The following is a 21058-nucleotide window of genomic DNA, read 5'->3' as shown; positions in this document are numbered from 1 at the left end:
TCTTGTAATTTCCCCAGTTTCTGTAGGTTTCTCTCTCATCATCCAAAGCGTAATTTTACCCCGTGTGTTGTGTGTGCGTGCAGTTTGCTTAACTAATCATTATTGTTTCATTTCCATCTCTGAAATAAATGTGTACTTTGTACCTCCACTTTGGTCTGGTTCTTAACCTGTGGGACCCACACAAACCCGAACAACACCCTCCCTCCACCATTTTGTTTGGGAGCCTGCCTACATTTTTCCACACCTTGATGAAGGGCTCAAGCCTGAAACGTTGTCTCTGTATCTTTGCTATACATAATTCCCTGTTTCTGAGTTTCTCCAGCGTTGTGTTATTACTGCAGTTTCTCTAGCTGGCAATGATGTTTGGTGCTGGCAATGATGTTTGGTGCTGCAAAGACATGGCGATCAGACAAGAAAATCTTGGCCAAAGATGAGATGATGTCAGCAAATGCTTAGAAGAATGCAAACAATCACACCACTCCACGTCACGAAAATTTCAACATGGTCACACCATTTATTTGACTTTGTGCAAATGAATTTTGGTGCCTTTTAAAAAACCTATCGAGCTGCAAATCCCGTTGAAAGAAAGACTTTTATGGAAAAACTGTTTCAGGAATCAAAGATTTAACTTTAAAAAAACCCCAGTAGAAAGCCAATGAAACCCACTTCGTCTAATTACACTCAACAACCCTGTACATTTTTTGGAAGATGGGAGGACACCAGAGCACCTGGTCAAAACCCACACAGGACACAGAGAAAATGTACAAATTTCTTAAAGGCAGCGCCGGATTCAAACCCACTACACTAACCGTGCTTGAAGTAGGACTGGCACAGGAAATGCACCGAGGTTAACATCAGCCATGCTGGTGTGGGAGAGAGGGTTTCCTCCTGCTTCACTCCCTTGTTCTTAAGGATCCTTCATCGGAGAAGGCAGAGAATAAAAGGGAAGGTGGTAAGGTCAATAATTGGGCCAGTTAAACAAGTCTGCAGACGCTGCAATTGTAGTGCATAAGCATAAGTGCTGGAGAAACTCAGCAGGCCACGCATCAGGGATGCTGTGGGACCTGCTGAGTTTCTCAGGACTTTAGTGTTTTGCAATAATTGGGTCAGACCTTGAGGATGCTGCCCAAGTCATGTGTTGGGTGGAGGTATATTCTTTGAAACAGGGGTGATTGATTGCAGATGTAATTAGGCTCTATGGGATTATAGAGACTCTAATAGCACTCTGTCCAAAACTGTCTCAGGTTAAGGAGTCAGCTGTACAAGTCCGAGGCGAGAAGTTTCTTTGCTGCGGTATTCTCCGTTTCACCCTGCCTTGGATGCTCAGTTATTGAGTAGCTCCAAAGAGGCGATGGGAAAGTGACTCTGGGTCACCCATGATATCAAATGGTAGAGACACCTCGAGAGGCTGAATATATTCGCATTTCTCATGTGCCAGGCCATTCAATCCATTTCCGACAATCAGTACCATTCACCCACTTCGTTCCCTGTAAGCTAAGCTCCCTTGTGAGCCCATCAACCTTTCCCCAGCTGATCCTGTGCTATCCCACTTACACCACAGAGGTTACCATGGCCAATGAACCTGCCTCCCGTGGGATATGAGAGGGGAGTGGACCATCCACAGGTACCCAGTGCAGCTGCAAGGAAAAGGCACAGAGCTCACATAGACAGTACCAGAGTTCAGGGTCAATCCCAGCTTGTTGGACGCTGTGCAGAAGCCCTCACCACCCTGCCTCTGTGTTGTCCTAGCTGGTCATAATGAAGGTGGCAACATGACAGTCCTGACCTGCAAGAGGCCCTTCTGCCCAACTCCTCCATACTGACAATGTTATCATGCTGGGCTAGTCCCATTTGCCTGCATAAGATCCATGTCGTTCAGAAGAATGGGGAGGAGGGGTAGGGGTGGTCATAAAAGCATTTTGAATATTGAAAGGCCTAGACAGAGTAGATATGGCAAAGTTGTTTCCCGTGGCAGACAATCCCAGGACAAGAGCGCTCAACTTCAGGTTTAAAAGTCACCCATTTAAACAGATTGGGATGTATTTATTTTAGCCAGAGAGTGGTGAGCCTCTGGAATTTGGTGCCACAGGGGGGTGTGGAGGTCAGGTCACTGGGTATATTTGAGGTAGAGATTGATGGCATCTGAACAGTCAGTGTATCAAAAGTTATGGGAGAATGGATCAGCTGGTGGAATGACCTCGATAAGCCAAACGACCCACTTCTGCTCCTATAACTTATGATCTAAAGCAGTGGTTCTCAACTTTTTTCTTTCCACTCACATCCCACTTTAATCCCCATGCCATCGGTGCACCGTGATTAGTAAGGGATTGCTTAAGGTGGTATGTGGGTGGGAAGAAAAAGTTTGAAATCCACTGTTTTAATCGTCCCTCATTGACTTATTCTGTGCAGGGTTTCATGACTCCAAAGGAAATGGGCCAATGACAATTTTTCTTAAGCCAAATATTTCAGTCACAATTGGGTCAAGAGCAGTGATTCTCAACCTTCCCTTCCCACCCACATACCACCTTAAACAATCCCTTACTAATCACAGAGGCATTGGGATTACTTCGTGGGAAGAAACATGTGGAGAACCATGGGTCTAAAGCCTTGCTATCCATATACTTGTCCAAATGCCTTTTGAATGTGGTAATTCTTCCTGCTTCTGAAGCTTCCTCTGGCAGTTTGCTCCAGATATGGACTCTCCTGGGTAAAATGTTGCCCCTCAACTGCATAAAACCACAAGAGACAGAAGCATAATTGGGCCATTCAGCCTATCGAGGGTGCTCGTCATTCAAATCATGTTGACGTATTGGTCCATTCAACCCCATTTTCCTGTCTTCTCCTCATGACCTTCCTAAATCTCTCCACTCTCACCTTAAATCTATGTCCCCTAGTTCTAGAATCATCTTTTTGGGGGGGAGCATTCACTCTGTCAATATTTTATACACCTTTATCAGCTGATAAAATGAAGAGAAATGAAGCGTCTACAGGGAGCCTATAACGTAGTCCAGTGACAGTACTGTATTTAAGGAAAAAAATAATTTTTACTGACATAATGCACAGTGGTTTAAATAGCTGCAACTCAGAGGTCGAGATTAACAGCTGTGAGTTCAAATCTCACTAATGGAGTTTTCAATCACGTACTGCATGATCCAAAGAAAATTTCTTTTCCTGCCATTATTAGACTCCTGAACACATCCCTAAATAGCAAAATGACTCTGTACCAACTGGTCTCTCTCTGTACATCTGTGGTTTTTTTTTTCCCACTGTGACATACTTATACTATATTTGGGTTCCGACCTTTCTAGTCTGTGCCAAACTATTTTTCTGTTTAGTCTCACTGACCTGTTCCCAGTGCATATCCCTCCGTACCTCTTCCATCCATGTACCTGCCCAAATTCCTCTTAAATGTTATAACTGACCCCACATTCACCACTTCAGCTGTCAGCTCGTTCCACACTCCCATCACTGAGTGAAGAAGTTCCCCTAAACTTCTCCTCTTTTATTCTTAACCCATGTCCCCTGGTTTGTATCTCATCTACCCTCAATGGAATAAGCTACCTGCATTTACTCTATCTATACCTATCATAAGTTTGAATACTTCTATCAAATCTCCCCTCATTCTTCTACACTCCAGGGAAAAATGTCCTACCTGTTTAAACTTTCCCTGTAACTCAAGTCCCAGCAACGTCCTTGTAAACCTCTGCACGTTTTCAATTTTATTTATATCTTTCCTGTAGTTAAGTGACCAAAACTGCACATAATACTCCAAATTTGGCCTCACCATAACATCCCAACTCCTATACTCAATACTTTGAGTGATGGAGCCACTCTCTTCCTGTGACACCACTTTCAGGGGGTTCCCAGATCCCCCTGCCTGTCTACTGCTCTGCTGGAAAATCACTGCATCTGGAACCTGTGGCAAACCTGAACATTAATGTGCAAGGAGGTCAGGGGGTTGAGGCCCATAACTTCTTGGAAGTGGCCATATAAGTAGGCGAGGTGGTAATAAAGGCATATGGTACCCTTGGCTTCATTGGGCATGGCATTGAGTAGAAAAGAACAGATGCTATGCTACAGCTGTATAAAACTTGGGTTTGACAAGCAGAAATCAAAGTATATCATAAATGTTACATTTTCAAATGTATTATCACGTGTTAATAAAAGGAACCTTGAATCTGGACGGCACTTGAAGTTTTGGTCAGGAAGAATGTGGAGGCTTTGGAAAGGATACCAAGGAGATTTATCGCAATGAGACTTGGTTTAGAGAAGAGGAACCATGGGGAGAAGTTGGAAAAACTTGGGTTATTTTCCCTGGAGTGTCAGAGGCTGAGGGGAGAGCTGATAGAGACATTGATAGGGTAGAGAGAATATGTCCCCAGAGTAAAAATGCCACATACGAGTGGACAAATGTTTAAGGTGTGGGTGAGCTGAGGGAGAAGAGTTTAAAGGAGAAATGCGAGGAAGTATAAGGGAATTAAGGGATATGGGGAAAAGGCAGGTAGGTGGAGATGAGGCTATCAGCAGTCCAGCCATCATCTTATTGAATAGTGGAGCAGGCTTGATGGGCCGGATGGCCTTCTCTTGCTCCTTTTATATTCTTCTGAAGTTTTGATAAAACGCAGAGCAGTGATTGCGTGGAATGGGCTGCCAGGAGTAGTGGTGGAAGCAGATACAGTAGTGGTATTTAAAATGTTTCTAGATGGGGACATGATCAGGTAGGGATTAGAGAGATACAAAGAACCAGTGTTTTAATTAATTTACACATCAAGCTGAGCAGAGATGTGCGTTGAAGGCCCTGTTCCTGCTCCATATTCTAGGCTTTAGAGTCCTCAAAATGACCTGACAAGATAGTGGGTCAAACTTTCTACAGAAGGTGATTCTTATCCATCTGTCCTTCGGAGGATGTATGAATAGGAGAGGTTCTGATAGATCTGGGCTCAACGCAGGTAAATTGGTCAGCAAAGACCAGACAGGCCGAAAGGCCTGCCTCCGAGCTGTAGAATCCTTCAACTCTGTGACATCCAGGAGTTAACTGACACTGACTGAGCACTCAGCAGCTCCTTCTTTGGGGTCTAGCAGTGAAATAAGATGATTCAAACACATGGGAGTTAGAAAAAAGGGCAAGGTAATTTTTGATTAAATTTGCTTCAGGCTTGATTTGTAGATCGTATCTGCCAGCCACTGCTATAATGATTCCTTGATGAGTGCAGCTAGTCTTTGTAAACCCTGAAAGAACAAGAAAGACTTTTAAGTATGGAACACTCAACCCATTATTGAAATGAAGACAAAAAGACAAAAGAAAACCTGGAATTTATATATTGTGTAATGACACTGATTTACCACAGCTTACAAACAAATAAACAATACACTCACGCGTTTCTTTCAGCCACACCATGAAGCCGACTTTCTTTTATCATTCATGACACAAAACCTTGCATTCTTCAACTCCCCAAAACACCACCCAGCTAGACTCCTCTGACCATCGGCTCACCGCCACACAGGTAATCTTGACCCTCTCCTCCTCCTGCATCTGAGATTTATCACCCGTATACTGACATTTAACACCCCCGCTCATGCGCGCTATTACCCCCATGTGTCGCATTGCTTACGTCATCAGCGGAGGCCGGCGCCGCTTCCGCTGAAGTTAAGTACGTGACCATCATCTATCTTAATGTTTCCTTGTGCAATATAAGATGTTCATTGAAGCAATGAAATATGTAGTGAACCGTAGCTCACCACAGCACAGAAACAGGCCCCTCAACCCATCTAGTCTGTGCCAAACTTTTATTTTGCTTTGTCTGATTAAAGACATTTGAAGGGTGGTGGGTTAACTGGTCAGCCATTCTGAGGAGGCGAGACCATCCAATGCTTACCATTTCTCCATGGTTAAGCATCACCACTGCGTTTGAAATTCCCATTAGGAAATAATGCGTAACAATTACACCCTTCTGTATTGGTACGATTTTCAAAAGGGGAATGTTGTTTGTTTTGCGCAGAAGAATTTACAGCTCTATTCCCCTGATTTAAAAAATTCACCACACTGGGAAAAGGTGCTGCCAGAGGAGGTAATTGAGGCAGGTACTACTGCAACATTTAAGAAACATGTGGATGAATCCATGGATAGGATGGGTTTAAAGCGATGTGGGCCAAACACAGCCAGGTAGGAGTAGGGTAGGTGGGACAATTTGGTTGGCATGGGCAAGTTGAGCCAAAGGGCCTGTTTGCATGCTATATGACTCTACGAATCAAGGGTTAGAACATAGAACACTACAGCACAGTACAGGCTCTTCAGCTCTTTTTTTTTTAAATTTTTTATTTTTCACACCATAAATCACATTAGCCATGATATACACTATTTCTTTTTCACACATATACAGTGACTTTTTCTCCCCCCCCCCCCCCCTTTCCTCCCAAACCACCCCCCCCACCCCCCCCTCTCATCCATTTTAGGTATACAATCTAGGTTGCATTAAGCCAGTCAGACAATGTTGTCATTCAACAAAATTACACCAGAAATTCTATTGAGTCCATTCTTTTCTTTCCTTCTCCTTCCATCAACTTAGGTAATGTTTGTCCCCGGTAGGTTTTCGCTATTGTATTTAATGTAAGGCTCCTATACTTGTTCGAATATTTCAATATTATTTTTTAACCTATATGTTATTTTTTCTAATGGAATACATTTATTCATTTAAATTTAGTAGTTTCTTCCTTTTAATTTGGTTATGTATTCCATTACTATTTAAAGACATATAGTTCAGCGTAGCCCTTTTATATTTTGTTTATCTTCTCTTTCCGTTTTTCCATCATTACCTTTCCTCCTTTTCCATTTCTGTTTTCTTATTTTCAACTCTTTATAAGACAACATTCCTACAACATCCAACATTTTCCTTATTCTCCTATTTCTATCTTATTTATCCCCAATCTCCCCTTCACCTCCTGAGTTGTCCTTTATCCCTTGTCGGACAACCACATCTCCCCTCTCCATTTGGATTTGCGAATCCACTCGCAAGCGTCAACTGATTTTGCAGTGACCGCTATTTCCCCCCACCCCGCCTCCCCCAGAAAAGATTTCACTTTTCATATGTCACAAAGGTCACTCTTTTAATTCCCTCCTTATTCTCTCTATTCCATTACCTTCCCTTATTAATTCGTGTCTATACTATCTATATTTTCCTCTAAGTACAGATACTTTCACGTATGCACATTGTCTCTATTCACTCTTATACCTCTTTACCCACATACATATCAATCGTGATCATTTTAACTCTCATTACCCGTCTTCCTCCCTCGGTCTATTTTTGTAATTGTTCTGCAAATTTTCGTGCTTCTTCTGGATCCGAGAATAGTCTGTTTTGTTGTCCTGGAATAAATATTTTCAATACCGCTGGATGCTTTAGTATAAATTTATACCCTTTCTTCCATAAAATCGTCTTTGCTATATTGAACTCTTTTCTCTTCTTTAGGAGTTCAAAACTTATATCTGGATAAATGAAGATTTTTTGCCCTTTATACTCCAGTGGTTTGTTGCCCTCTCTTACTTTTTCCATTGTCTTCTCCAGTACCTTTTCTCTTGTAGTATATCTTAGGAATTTTACTACAATAGATCTTGGTTTTTGTTGTGGTTGTGGTTTAGAGGACAATACTCTATGTGCCCTTTCTATTTCCATTTCTTGCTGTAGTTCTGGACATCCTAGGGTCTTAGGGATCCACTCTTTTATAAACTCCCTCATATTCTTGCCTTCTTCATCTTCCTTAAGGCCCACTATCTTTATGTTATTTCTTCTGTTATGGTTTTCCATTGTATCTATTTTTTGAGCTAGTAGTTCTTGTGTCTCTTTAGTTTTTTTATTAGATTCCTCCAATTTCTTTTTTAAGTCTTCTACCTCCATTTCTGCTGCTACTGCCCGCTCTTCCATCTTGTCCATTTTCTTTCCCATTTCTGTTAAGGTCATCTCCATTTTATTTATTTTCTCTTCTGTGTTGTTTATTCTTTTTCTTAAATCCTTAAATTCCTGTGTTTGCCATTCTTTAAATGACTCCATGTATCCTTTAATAAGAGCAAGTATATCCTTTACCTTGCCTTTCTTTTCTTCTTTTATTTCCCTGTATTCTTCCTCTTCTTCTTCCTCTGGGTTGGCCATCTGTTGTTTCTTTGGTGCCCTTTCCTCCTCTTCTTTCTTGTTTCTATTGTCTTCTGTGGTCTCTTCTTGCTGCAGGTGTTCTGCAGCTGTCGTTGCCGGCTGTGGAGATCGACTCCCCAGCTGGTCCCCCCTCCCGTCGGTGTGTTTTTTTTCATTCGCATCGCGCATGCGCGATACTTCGCGCATGCGCGGTTGCGCACTTTTACTCGGCTCTGCGAGCCATTTTTGTAGTCCATTATTTACCGACCTGAGGGAGCGGGTTTCTCTCTCCGCAGCGGGCCTCTTTGGACAGGTAAGGCCTTCACCTTTTTCCTCCTTTGTCTTCTCTTCCTCTCTTCTTACCGTTGCTTTCGATTTTTTTTTGTCGCCATCTTCTTTCCACCTTTATACTCACTTTTCTGTAACTTTTATTTCTGTGCCTTTGTGTTTTCTTTTGTTTTTCCCGACTTTTCTGGAGAGGGCTGGAGTTCACCGTCCAGCCACTACTCCATCACGTGACTCCTCCCCGGCTCTTCAGCTCTTGATGCGGTGCCGACCCATAAATTAAAAATATACTAAAGCCCCCCCTAGCCCATAACCCACTATTGTTCTTCCATCCATGTGCCTGTCTAAGAGTCTCTTAAATGCCCCTAATGTTTCAGCCTCCACTACCATCCCTGGCAAGGCATCCCACAACTCACTGTGTAAAAAAAAACTTACCCCTAAACTTCCTTCCCTTCACTTTGTACTCACATCCTCTGGTGTTTCCTATTCCTGCTCTGGGAATCAGGTGCCAGCTGTCCACCCTATCTAAGCCTCTCATAATCTTGTAGACCTCTATTAAATCTCCTCACATCCTTCTACACTCCAAAGAAAAAAGTCCCAGCTCTGCTCACCTTGCCTCATAAGACTTATTTTCAAATCCAGGTAACAAAATCTCCTCTGCACTCTCGCCATAGCTTCCACATCCTTCCTTTGATGAGCTGACCAGAACTGCAACAGGACCTGTACTTCTGAACTCAATCCCCCTATTAATGAAGCCCAGTATCCCATAGGCCTTCTTAACTGCTGCCACAGTGGTAGATAGAAGGTACTTGGAGTGACAAGGACATGGAGGGATTTGGAAGACCATTCCTTTGTCAGTAGCCAATGGATCAAACATGGATAAATGAAGGGCATGGATAAAGTGAATGCACACAGTCTTTTTCCCTCAGCAGACTATTTCAGAACGAGAAGGCACAGGTTTAAGGGGAGAGGTTGAAGTGGAATTCTGAGGGGCAACTTTTTCACCCAGACAATGGGCACATCTGGATTGAGCTGCCAGAAGAAGAGGACACAACTTCAACGTTCAAAAGGCATTTGGTCAGATAAATGGACATTGTACAAATAGGTATATCTTGCTTTATGAAAGTAGAGCGGTGTTATAAAACCTTTCTTATGCCGAAATGGTGTAAAGCGAAGACCCATTCACTATTATTGAAGGCTATTCTCGTAAAAGCGAAAACCCAATCAAATTTCTTTTAGATAGTGAACATCGGTTCCTTCATAAAAGTGAATTTGCATGAAGTAAATATTCGTAAAGTGGGGTATACCTGTGTATTATGTACAAAATTAAGGGGGATATTAGATAGAGGAAATTCAAGAAGACTTTTTCCACTGAGGTTAGGTGAGATACAAATCAGAGGACGTGGGTTAAGGGAGAAAGGGGAGAAGCTTAGGGGGAACATGAGGGGGAAATTTCTTCACACAGAGAGTGGTGGGAGTTTGGAATAAGCTGCCAGCTGAAGTGAATGCGGGCTCAATTTTTAAGAAAAATTTGGACAGGTACATGGTGGGAGTGGTATGAAATGGGTGTGGGTCAATGGGACTAGGGCTGAATAATAGTTCAGCACAGACTTTAAGGGCCTGTGTCTGTGCTCTAATGTTCTATGGTTCAATTAGAACAGTTCTGATATAGATGGTTCAAAGTGAAACAGTAGCCCCTTTTCCACTGGCACATAGTCTCAGGAATTAACTGGGTCAGGCTCGGTGGAAAAAGAAAATGGTCAGCATGCCAGCATCAAATGACGCCATTTCACACCGGGTATTGACAGCCTCTACCCCTACTCGTATCCCTAGTGTCAGCTGACACTGGCGTGCTGGTTAAACCAGTGGAAAAAGGACAGCAGAAAGTCACCCGTTTCCAGTTGAAAGTAGGACACTCCGATCCCCAGGGATGAGTGTGTTCGATGAAAGTAGTTAAAGGTGGTCCAGTGCAAAAGCACAAATGGCTTCCTATTCTGGGACACTGCATGGGGCAGTATTTGTTTGTCTTTTCACAGATGGTGCCTTACTCGCTGAGCGTTCTATTTTCACTTTGGACTTCCAGCAGTTTTTTTTTATTTTAATGGAGTCAACATGTCCTTTATTGTACCCCCAAGAGTTTCCCCCTCAGACCTCATTCTTTGAGGAAAAGAGCCTTGTTCCATCTGATGATACGTGAACTATGAGTTACAATTAAAACATGAATTACAAGGTATGAGGGACATTTGAGAGGTCTTGACCTGTACTTGTTGGAATTTAGGACAATGGTGGGGGGGGGGGGGGGTGGTGAGAGACTCTAAGAACGAGTCAAGGGCACAAGTTCAGGATTGAAGAGCATCCATTTAGAAACATGTGGAGGAATTTCTTTAGCCAGTGGGTGGTGAACCTGTCGATTTTGTTTCCTCAGGTGGTTGTGGAAGCCTGGTCATGTTGCTTTTAAGGCGGAGATTGATAGGTACTTGATGATCCAGGATATCAAACGTTATGGGGAGATGACCGGCTGCAGTGCTGAGTGGGAAAGTTGGTCAGCTCCTGATTAAACTGTGGGGCAGACTCAATGGGCAGAATGGGCTCTTTCTGCTCCTATGTCTTGAGTTCATGAAACAGAAAACAGTACCTTACATTCTGTCAAGGCATTTTCCAAACAAACATCAACATTGACCTTCTATTTTCAATAAACTTCCTCTTTGTATTCTTCCCTTCCCCCCCCCATTGCTTTCCCTCATCTCTCTGTCCCCATTTCTCCTGCTCTTTTCCCTCGTCGCCCTCTTCACCTGCTTGTCACCCACACCCTTCTCCTCCTCACCTGCATTTTTGCTCAGCCCCTTCCCCCATCACCTCCTATCTTCTTACCTTTCTTCCACCCCCCCCCCCCCCCACAACTGTATTCATCTGCCAGCCTAGGCTCCTCCTCCTATCTTCCAACCGATCATATTATTCTGACTCCTGCCCGTTCCTTGCTGTTCCTGATGAAGGGTTTTGACCCAAAACGTTGACTATTTATTGCCTTCCACAGATGCTGCCTGACCCATTAAGTTCCTCCAGCCTTCAGTGTGTTGCTTGAGTTCAGGAAACTACCTTGCAAGCATTTATTGAATGAATGAACATTGAAAGAACTTACCTGATCTATTTGCTCTGGAGTAGAAAGGGAAAACGCAGCCCGTACGTAAGGACATGGCATTGAACTATCAACCATAAACGCTTGACCGGGAACAAGTAGAACCTGAGGAGAGACAAACCAATTCACATGCTTGAACAGGAGTCAATTCGTTCAGATCAATTACTCTGGTTGCAAAAACAGTTCAAAGAAAGTAAAATAAAAGGGGAGGCTGAAGTAAATGTAACTTTGCAGGACAATGGGTAACAAAGGACTGCATTCATCTGGCATGTTGCATGTTTTAATATAGAGGATAATCAAAACAGCTGAGAAGATCACTGGGGCCTCCCTTTCCTCATTTACTGGGAGAGTTAAAAGGTAAAGGTTCTATTATTGTCAAATACTACTACATTTTGAATGTAACAAGCATGACATTCTTTAACTTTGGCCTCCGTAAAGAAGTCAGAGAGTCGCCACTTTGTCCAGCGCCCCTCACAGAAATGAGGCCCCAGCGTGAAAGGAACTCGCAACCCCTGGTTTTCAAGACCAGTGAGCTAAGGCTCAAAGAACTGTTGCAGGCCCTTTCCATCCATCTTTGACTCACTACCATCAGGAAGGAGGTACAGAAGCATCAACATCAGGACTGCCAGGCTGGGAAAGAGCTTTGTTCCAGAGGCTGTGAGAATGTTGAACAGTATCCTATAACCCAGTAAATCATCCCACGTGTTTACATAATATTTTAAATAATATCTTTGCAGGTCTGTGATTATCACGTGTGGTGCTCTGTGGCCTGGAGAAATGCTCTTTCGTCTGGTTGTATATGTACAGTCAGATGATAATAAACGAACTTGTTAGCTCAGTGTCTTGAGTGAAAATATTGAATGATAGCTACAGAGCATCAGACTAGAAGACAGGATCATCAAGACAGCTGAGAAGATCACTGGGGTCTCCCTTTCCTCTATGGAGGATCCCTACCATCCATCACAGGGGACCCTTGAATTCGTATTAAACTGCTTAATTAAAGCTTGTTTGCTGAAGCTATTTGTCATGTGACAAGATGACTGGTCTTGTGACAGGAAGCAAAAAGTAAGATTTATCCTCTGATGGAAAAGACTTCACCTTTGAACTGGGATTGTGAGTGGCGCTCAGGGCCAAAAGTAGGGAAGGCACACGTAACTTTGCTGTTGCCAGGAGTTCAGAACAGGGGGAATGCGAGGACCCTGGTGTGCTTGGGTCAATCGCGTGGACTTCCCTTCCAAACTGTGGCCAGGTGTGGCATGAAAGGGTCTCGATGACTCCTACATTCATCATTGCCAGCGGGTCACCACAGGCAGTCGGGCTATGAGAGTTGTGTTTGCTTGAATGGGGCAAAGTTTCATATTGATTGGATCAGAATTGTGTTGTAATAAACCAGTATTTTACAGCGAGGTATGTGTTGTCCGCAAATGAGAGGTGGTGTCAATAGAAAAAAAACCTATTGGAGTAACTCAGTGAGTAACATCAATGGTGGGAAGGTGGGGAGTGAAACATGAAAGTCTGCAGACGCTGTGATGGTCAAAAAAACAGAGAAGCTGGAGGAACTCAGCCGGCCTCATGTGTTATGAGCCCAGAGGACCCCAAAACTAAGCAGCAATAGAAATTAACCAAGACAAATGGTTACTTAAACAAAAGCTGCTCTTAATTTTCTTTAAACATAAAAAAAACAGGATCAAACTTTAATTTATTACTATTAAGTTAACTTAACCACCTTCTAATTCTAAGGGCACGTGTTGGTAATGTTCAAGAAAGTCGTTTGATTAACAGTCCAGTCATTCACTTCTCACCTCTCAAAGTTCTCCGATATCAGGCAATTCTTATACTGTGCATAGAACTTAACATTTATGAATTTTCATCAGGCTCTGGTGCTTAAAGGTAAATGGTTACTGCTCAGGAAGGTTCTTGTTGGTTTCAGAGAGATATTTGTTGCTCCTTGGACACACACAAACTGATTTGCCCTGATCGGTCACTTCAGTGTCTTGTCGAAGAAACTTGCCCCATCGTGGGCTTTCCAAATAATAATCTCTTCTTCCAGGTAACCACAGAGTTCCTCTCATTTCAGGAGAAACACTCAAGCCAGCCATTTCCTCTTGTAAGGACTACAAGGGTTTTGAACAGGCTGAACTCAGAACTCACAACCTGTCTTCAAAATGGAGTTTTCCACAAGCCTGCCAGCTTGCAGTCTCAAAAAGCTACTGTAGAATCTCTCTTTAAGATAATTCCTGTTTCTTCTTTCCTCTATGAAGTGACCTACACTAAACCCCCCACAATCTATCTCTTTTAAAGACATTTATATATAATATAAAATATAACCCGTAACACATGGCTTCCATAAGAGGCAAAGATACATTACTGAGAATTTAGGTCAGAGCCTTCAAGGCAGGTACCTGAATAAAGGTTGTGGGGGGGGGGAAGGGCAGAAAGGGTGGGGGAGGAGCACACAGCAACAGGATAAAGGTGATAATTGGACGTAGAAGAGAGGAAAGCTGAGAATTGATCAGGGAATGGGTGGCCCTGTGAATACAGGGTTGGAGGAAAGGACCCAGAGTGAAAGGGAAAGAGAGAGAGAGCTAGAGGAAAGAAATAGGGATAGATGGGGGAGGGGGCTAACAGAAATAGGAGAAGCCGCTGTTAATGCCATCTGGTTGGAGGGTGCCCAGATGGAATTTGAGGTGTTGTTCCTCCAATTTGCAGGTGGTCTCAGGTTGGCAGTGCATGAGACCATGGAGAGACATGTTGGCACGGGAACGGGGTGGGAATGGAAGAGAAAGAATGGGTAATGATTCAGGTTGGAATGCTTCAAGACCGTCTCGATGAAGGGTTCCAATCTGACATGTTGACCTTTCTTCTTCTCCTCCCACTGATGCTGTTGATCCGCTGAGTTCCTCCAGCAGATTAGGGTTTTAGTTCAAGATTTCAGCATCTGTAGTCTCTTGTCATACACACAAAAAAAATGAAGGAATCCCGTAGAGGCAGAGAGGGCAGACGAAAGCAAAGTAGGAGGGTGGAATGTGAAGAGTGTGAAAAAGATGAAAAGGAAGTGGAGAGTGCACAGGAGTTGGTGATGATGGAATGTGGGAGGTGAAGGTGGCCGAATGTGTGTGTGCCATGGTCCGGTGAAATGCTGTTGTGTCTGGTTGTATATGAACAGTCAGATGATAATAAACTTGAACTTGACCTTTAGAGATCATACATCTGTGTTCCCTCAATGACCTGAACGTGATTGAAAGAATGCAGAGAGGATTTACTAGGATGTTGCTTGAACTTAGAACCATAGAACGCTACACCACAGAAAACAGGCCATTTGGCCCTTCTAGTCTGTGCCAACCACTATTCTGCTCGTCTCAATGACCTGCTCCCATTCTATATATCTCTAGATTTTGCCCATCCATGTGTCTATCCAATTTATCCTTAAAACTTTAGATTGAGACCGCATTCATAACATCAGATGGCACCTCAATTCACCACTCTCTGAGCGAAGAACTTTCCCTTAAGTTACGGGAGCAAAGTTACAGGGAAAGCCTAAACAGGTTAGGACTCCATTCCCTGGGGCATTTAAGAATGAGGGGAGATTTGATAGAGGTATTTAAAATTATGAAGGATCAAGACAGAGTAGGTAGGCCTTTTCCATTGGCAGTAGGTGAGAATACAAACCAAAGGACATGGGTGAAGGGTGAAATTGGAAGAGTTTAGGAGGAACATCTTCACACAGAGAGTGGTGGGAGTATGGTACAAGCTGTCAGTTGAAGTGGTGAATGTGGGCTCATTTTTAACACAAGAAGAATTTGGATAGGTACATGGATGGGAGAAGTGTGGAGGGCTATGGACTGGGTGCAGATCAGTGGGACAAGGGAGAATAATAGTTTGGCAAGACTAGAAGAACCAAAGGGCCTGTTTCTGTGCTGTAATATTCTAAGGCTCCGTGGTTCCCTCTGCATTTGAACTTGTTAAGAGCTGAATTGAGTGGGGGGGCAAAGGGGCGAAGAAGGAGGAAATGAGCTGAAGTGGTGGGGATTTGGGAGTGAGAAGGACAGTGGGTGGAAGATTAAGAGTAGAGGAGGCAAAGGAGAAGGTGGAAGGTGGAGAATGAAGAGGAAAGGGAAAAAGCAGGGTGAGAGGGAAGGGAAGGTCACGCTAGCCAGGACATTACCTCTTTTTGCAGGGCTTTTTCTGTGATGAGTTGGTGAGAATCGGAGATTCCCTTTAGCTTCATCCAGTAAAACATGCCAGCACTTGGAACATTCCAATCAACTAAATCTAGAAGGAAAGGGAGAAGAATTGAGAAAATCTCTGACCTACTGCCTTGGTGTCACTTTCCTGCACTTTCACTTTCCAAATCCGTCAATTCTCTGAACATCCAGAACTCTATTGATATGTTTTGAATGAACTCAATGACAGAGTGATCTCTGTTTTCCAGGCTTCAGAATTCCAGAGATTTGCCGTGGTTTGTAAATTTCTCATTATCTTAGTTCAAATGGTCTTCGCGCCGACATGCCTTGTTCAGTGCCAAACCAGGAGCAACATCTATTTTTCTGTCTGGGAACTCGCTAACCATCGACAGCATTAATACTGGCATCTCTGGATTCTGCTAGTCCACTCCCCGTTTTCCCACACTTCCCTATCTCTCATCCTCCTTTCATCCAGCTCCCCACCTCTTTCCCTCTCCATTCACAGAGCTATTCCCCCCCTCTCCCTGTTTTCTCCTGTTCCCTCCCTCACCTCCTCCTCCTCCCCCCCTTATCCACCTACACCCCTTCCTGTGGGACTGTGCTCCACCCTCTACCCCTCCTCCCTTATCCACCTATTACCCCATGCCTGTGGGATGGTGCTCCTCCCCTCCCCCTCCCCCCCAATCCACCTATCACCTACCACATGCCTGTGGGACTTGTCCCACTGATCTGCACCCAGTCCATAGCCCTCCACACTTCTCCCATCCATGTACCTGTCCAAATTCTTCTTGTGTTAAAAATGAGCCCACATTCACCACTTCAACTGACAGCTTGTACCAGACTCCCACCACTCTCTGTGTGAAGATGTTCCCCCTAAACTCTTCCAATTTCACCTTTATCCACATTACCTACTCCTTACCTGTGAGACTGTGATCTTCTCCTACCCTCCATCCTTATCCACCTATTACCCCTTGCCTGTGGGACTGTGCTCCTCCTCCTGCTCTTCCCCCCCACTATTTTGTTCGGGTGTTTGCCTACATTTTCATGCCTTAATGAAGGGCTCAGGCCCAAAATGTTGGCTGTGTCTTTATTTCTGTCAATGTATTCTGTTTGACGTGATGAGTTCCTCCTGCATTATGTTTTCACTACTTCCAGTAAACCCTAGTTGTCGGCTCCTCAGCTGGGAAAATGTCCTCCCTGCAGCCATCAGATTGTATAAACATCCTGCAAGTTTAAATAAATTGTTGACTGTCATGTCACAGAGACATACAACATGGAAACAGGTCCTTCGGCCCAGCTAGCCAATGCCAACCAAAATGCCTCACCTGCCTGCATTTGGCCCATATACCTCTAAACCCATCCTATCCATGTATCTGTCAATTTTTTTCTTAAATATACCAATATTAACTGCCTTCACCACCTTTTCTGAGAGCCCCATACACTCACCACCCTCAGGATCAAAAAAAAATTCTCCCCAGGATTCTGTTAAATCTCCTCCGTCTCGCCTTAAAACAAAGTCCTCTGGTTACTGATTCCCCTCCTCTAGGCAAAAGACTCTCTGCGTTCACCTGATCTATTCCACTTTGTGCACCTCCATGAGCTCACCCTTCATCCTCCTGCACTCCAAGGAATAAAGCCCCAGCCTATAACTTTAAGTTATCCCTATGCCATCGATACTCTGTGATTAGTAAGGGATTGCTTAAGGTGGGATGTGAGTGGGAAGGGAAGGTTGAGAATCACTGCTCTCAACCTAATTATGACTGAAATACTTTGCTTGAGAAAAATTGTCATTGGGCCATTTCCTTTGGAGTTATGAAACCGTGCACATAACGAGTCAATGAGGGATGATTAAAACAGTGGTTTTCAAACTTTTTCTTTACACCCACATACCATGGTATGAGTGGAAAGAAAAAGGTTGAGAACCATTGCTTTAGTTTGAATCACATTTTCCACTTTAAAGGAGTGTAATGGTTCAGGAACAGAAAAAGACAGGAGTAGGAGTAGGCCACCAGGCCCTTCAAACCTTCTCTCCCATTTGATATACTCATGGAAGATTGATGCTGGCCTTGACTTCGCTTCTGTGGTATTTGTCCAAAACCCTCAATTTCTCAAACTTTCAAGCATCTGACTGACTGTCTGTCTATCTACATCTTCAGTTTTTTAAATGATCCGACCTCTTATCAGAGAGAACGCAGAGTTTTCTAGAGCTTTACTACTCTCTGAGAGAAAAAGGTTCCATGCATTTTTTTAAAATGACCGAGCCCTTATTTTACAACTATGTCCCCTTGTTCGAGAATCTCCCTATTTAAAATGTATAGCACAGGCCCTTCAGCCCATCTTGTCAGTGCCCACCACGTTGCCAACTTAAACTAATCCTGTCTGCTTGCCTGTTTTCACATGCACTGTGAATCTGCGGTGGGGGGGGGGGGATCATCTATTGCATTCAATGTTCCTGATGTGGCCTCCGCTACCATCAGGGAGACTGGACGCAGACTGGGAGATCACTTTGTTGAGCGGACTCCGTCCGCTGCATCAGCAAGGAGTTCCCAGTGGCCACCCACTTCAATTTCACACACCATTCTCATACCAACCTGGTCTCATGCACTGTCAAGCAGAGCCCACTTACAAATTGGAGGAACAACACCTCATATTCCATCTGTGCACTCTCCAAACATGGTATTAACAGCGACACCTCCAATTTCTGTTGACCTCTTCCCAGTGTCTCTTTTTCCCTATCCCCCGTCTTCTTTTATCCTGCTCCCCACCCCCTTTTCCTATCAGAGAGCTACCCTCTCCCCATCGCTTCTCAGCTTTCTCTTCTTTTACCCTTCCACCTGTATTCACCTTAGCTACTAGCCTGTGCTCCTCCCCTGCCCCTTCCTCCCTCCTTGCCTCACCTCCACCCCAATATTTTATTCAGTTGCCTGCCTGTTTTTGCTTCAACCTGATGAACAGCTCAGCCTGAAACGTTGGTTACCCTTTACTTCATATGAGTGGTGTGTGACCTGTTGACTTTCTCCAGCATGTCTGAGTATTGAATGTTGCATGTACTTCCATTCCCTGTACTTTTATGTATCTGTGTCAAATAGTCAGAAATATTGCTATCATATCTGCTTTTAAGTTCCCTGGCAGTACATTCCAGGCAGATGTAAAAACATCTCAAAATATCCTTTAAATGCTTCCCCCCCCCCCACCCCCCCTCACCTTAAACCTATGCCCTCTAATATTTGATATTCCACCTGGGGGAAAGATTCTGACCATCTATCCTATCATAATCTGCTAAACTTCTGTCAGGTCTCCATTCTGTCTTCTTGTCAAAGGAAAAACCCAAATTTATCTCACTTTGTCTTGTAGTTAATACACCATGTAACATCCTGGTGAATCTCTTCTGTGCTCCCTCTGAAGCTTCCACATCCTTCCTGTCATGTGGTAACCTGAACTGCACACAAGACTGCAAACTAAAGTTTTACGCTCAGTGTTCATGCTAGCCTGTGGGGCGAGCTCTGCAGACCCTACCTTTCAACCACCTCTCAGCAGACAACTGCATGGCATCCTTCTGTTTCCTGTAGAAGTCAATCACTCTGTGGTAAAAAGAATGGATAAACAGACAGTTCAAAATCCGTGTAATAATGCATAGAACAGTATAACACAGAACAGGCCCTTCGGTACACGATGTTGTGCCAACCCATATATATAACTAAACTCTCCCTGCCTCATAACCCTGTATTTTTCTTTCATCCATGTGCCTGTCGATGAGTTTCTTAAATAGCCCTTTTGTTCCAGCCCCCATTACCATCCCTGACAATGCACTCCAGGCATGCACAACTGTCTATCTAAACAACCTTCCCTAAACTTTCCGGCACCCTCCTGCTCAGCAGAACTCCCTTTACTCTTTCTTTTACAATCTTTTTAAATAATTTTTTATAATAAATACATTACAATGAAGAAAAGGGAATGTATCTGAAATACAATATCACATATGTATGTGTGTGTGTGTTTGTGTGTGTGTGTATGTATGTATCTGCGTCTGTGTATGTATATGCGTGTGTGTATGTATATATATCAGATCCCCCCTCCACTGCATTGGGTGAAAACAGAAAAGACATCAAAAAATTATATTATATAAAAAAAAACTACCTAACTTACTCTATTAAAAAAAATTAAACAATTGCTGCAGGCAAAATGAATATATTCTGTAGTTTTTGATTCCTAGCATGAATCAAAAAACAGAGGTAAGTCTATATCTCATCTCTAAATCTAATCACATTAAAGATGTTTACATCCAATGAAAATAAGACATAAAAGGTCGCCATGTATCTTCGCATTTCACCAATGAATCAAATACATGATATCTAATGTTTTCTAAACTTAAATAAAATGGCTGTTCTAGCCAACAGTGTAGAGAAGGCCACCACCCATTGCACAGGTACAGAAAAATTCCCTATATCTGGTTCAATAACCCCCCAAAAGAGCAGTTATGGATTGGGAGTTCCCTTTTTCTCAGGAGTCTGTGAACACGGCCTACTGCAGTCCGGCTCGGGACAAGCAAGACTTGACCTTGGACTGTGCTTTGCTGCTGGTTTTCCCACATCCGGTCTGGTGTGAGGCAGACTTGATGGGCTGAATAGCCTATTTCTGCTCCTATATCTTATGGTCTAAGTATTAATCTATGAAATGTAGCTCCTGTTGCAATTGCATTGAACAAATTACAACACAATTATTTCTCATCCTATCTTTTTGAAAGGCATACTGAATGTTCCTTCAGGGATCAGTCAGTAAGACCTACTAAATGTGGGTGTAATCTCAACTGTGAGGCTTCAATAATTGGATCCACCTGTTACGAGTCCAGAAGACCTCAAAACCCAGCAGTAATAGATCTACACTATCAGAGAGAGAGAGCTATAAAGACAAGAGCTGGAAGAGAAATTCTGATGTCTGAAGAAATCAGACATCTCGATTGGATGATGAAAGGAAGAAGATATAGAAATCTGAAGTTAACCACATCGAGGTTCAAGAATATTCTTTCTCCAATGGACAAAATCAGTGAACAGGTGCGGACTTGAAAGGCCAACATGGCCTGTTTCCGCTCCGTAAATGGTTATATGGTTATATCTAAAATACCGATGGACTGAGTAGCCTCTCTCCCTATTCACGTCATTTCTTTCTAATACATTCACTGCACTGGTTTCCAGTACCTTAGAGCAGAGTGAGAGGTTATTTGGCCCACTGTCGCCAGTTGGTGCTTTGAAAACACAAGCCAATTAATCCCACTCTACTGATATTTCAATGCAATGAACCAAATCTTCTCTCTTCAAGTTTTCTTTTAATTT

At 43.4% G+C, this 21058-nt stretch overlaps 1 protein-coding gene across 1 annotated transcript in view; it reads right to left on the bottom strand.

Moving 5' to 3' along the window:
- Positions 1-490: 490 nt before the first annotated feature.
- The window catches only part of aadat (aminoadipate aminotransferase), an 84316-nt gene continuing 63748 nt past the window's right edge, over positions 491-21058 (bottom strand). The window contains exons 12-15 of the mRNA XM_069941344.1: positions 19245-19309; positions 15710-15816; positions 11548-11649; positions 491-5229 (exon numbers count right to left, since the gene is read on the bottom strand). Of these exons, the coding sequence (XP_069797445.1) occupies positions 5188-5229; positions 11548-11649; positions 15710-15816; positions 19245-19309 (316 nt within the window). The 3' untranslated portion in view covers positions 491-5187. The remainder of the gene's footprint in view (positions 5230-11547; positions 11650-15709; positions 15817-19244; positions 19310-21058) is intronic.

Source organism: Narcine bancroftii, chromosome 1 (genome assembly GCF_036971445.1).
Source record: "Narcine bancroftii isolate sNarBan1 chromosome 1, sNarBan1.hap1, whole genome shotgun sequence".
NCBI classification, from domain to species: Eukaryota; Metazoa; Chordata; class Chondrichthyes; order Torpediniformes; family Narcinidae; genus Narcine; species Narcine bancroftii.
Note: the sequence above shows the minus strand (reverse complement) of the source record. Positions and strands in the feature narration are given on the sequence as shown.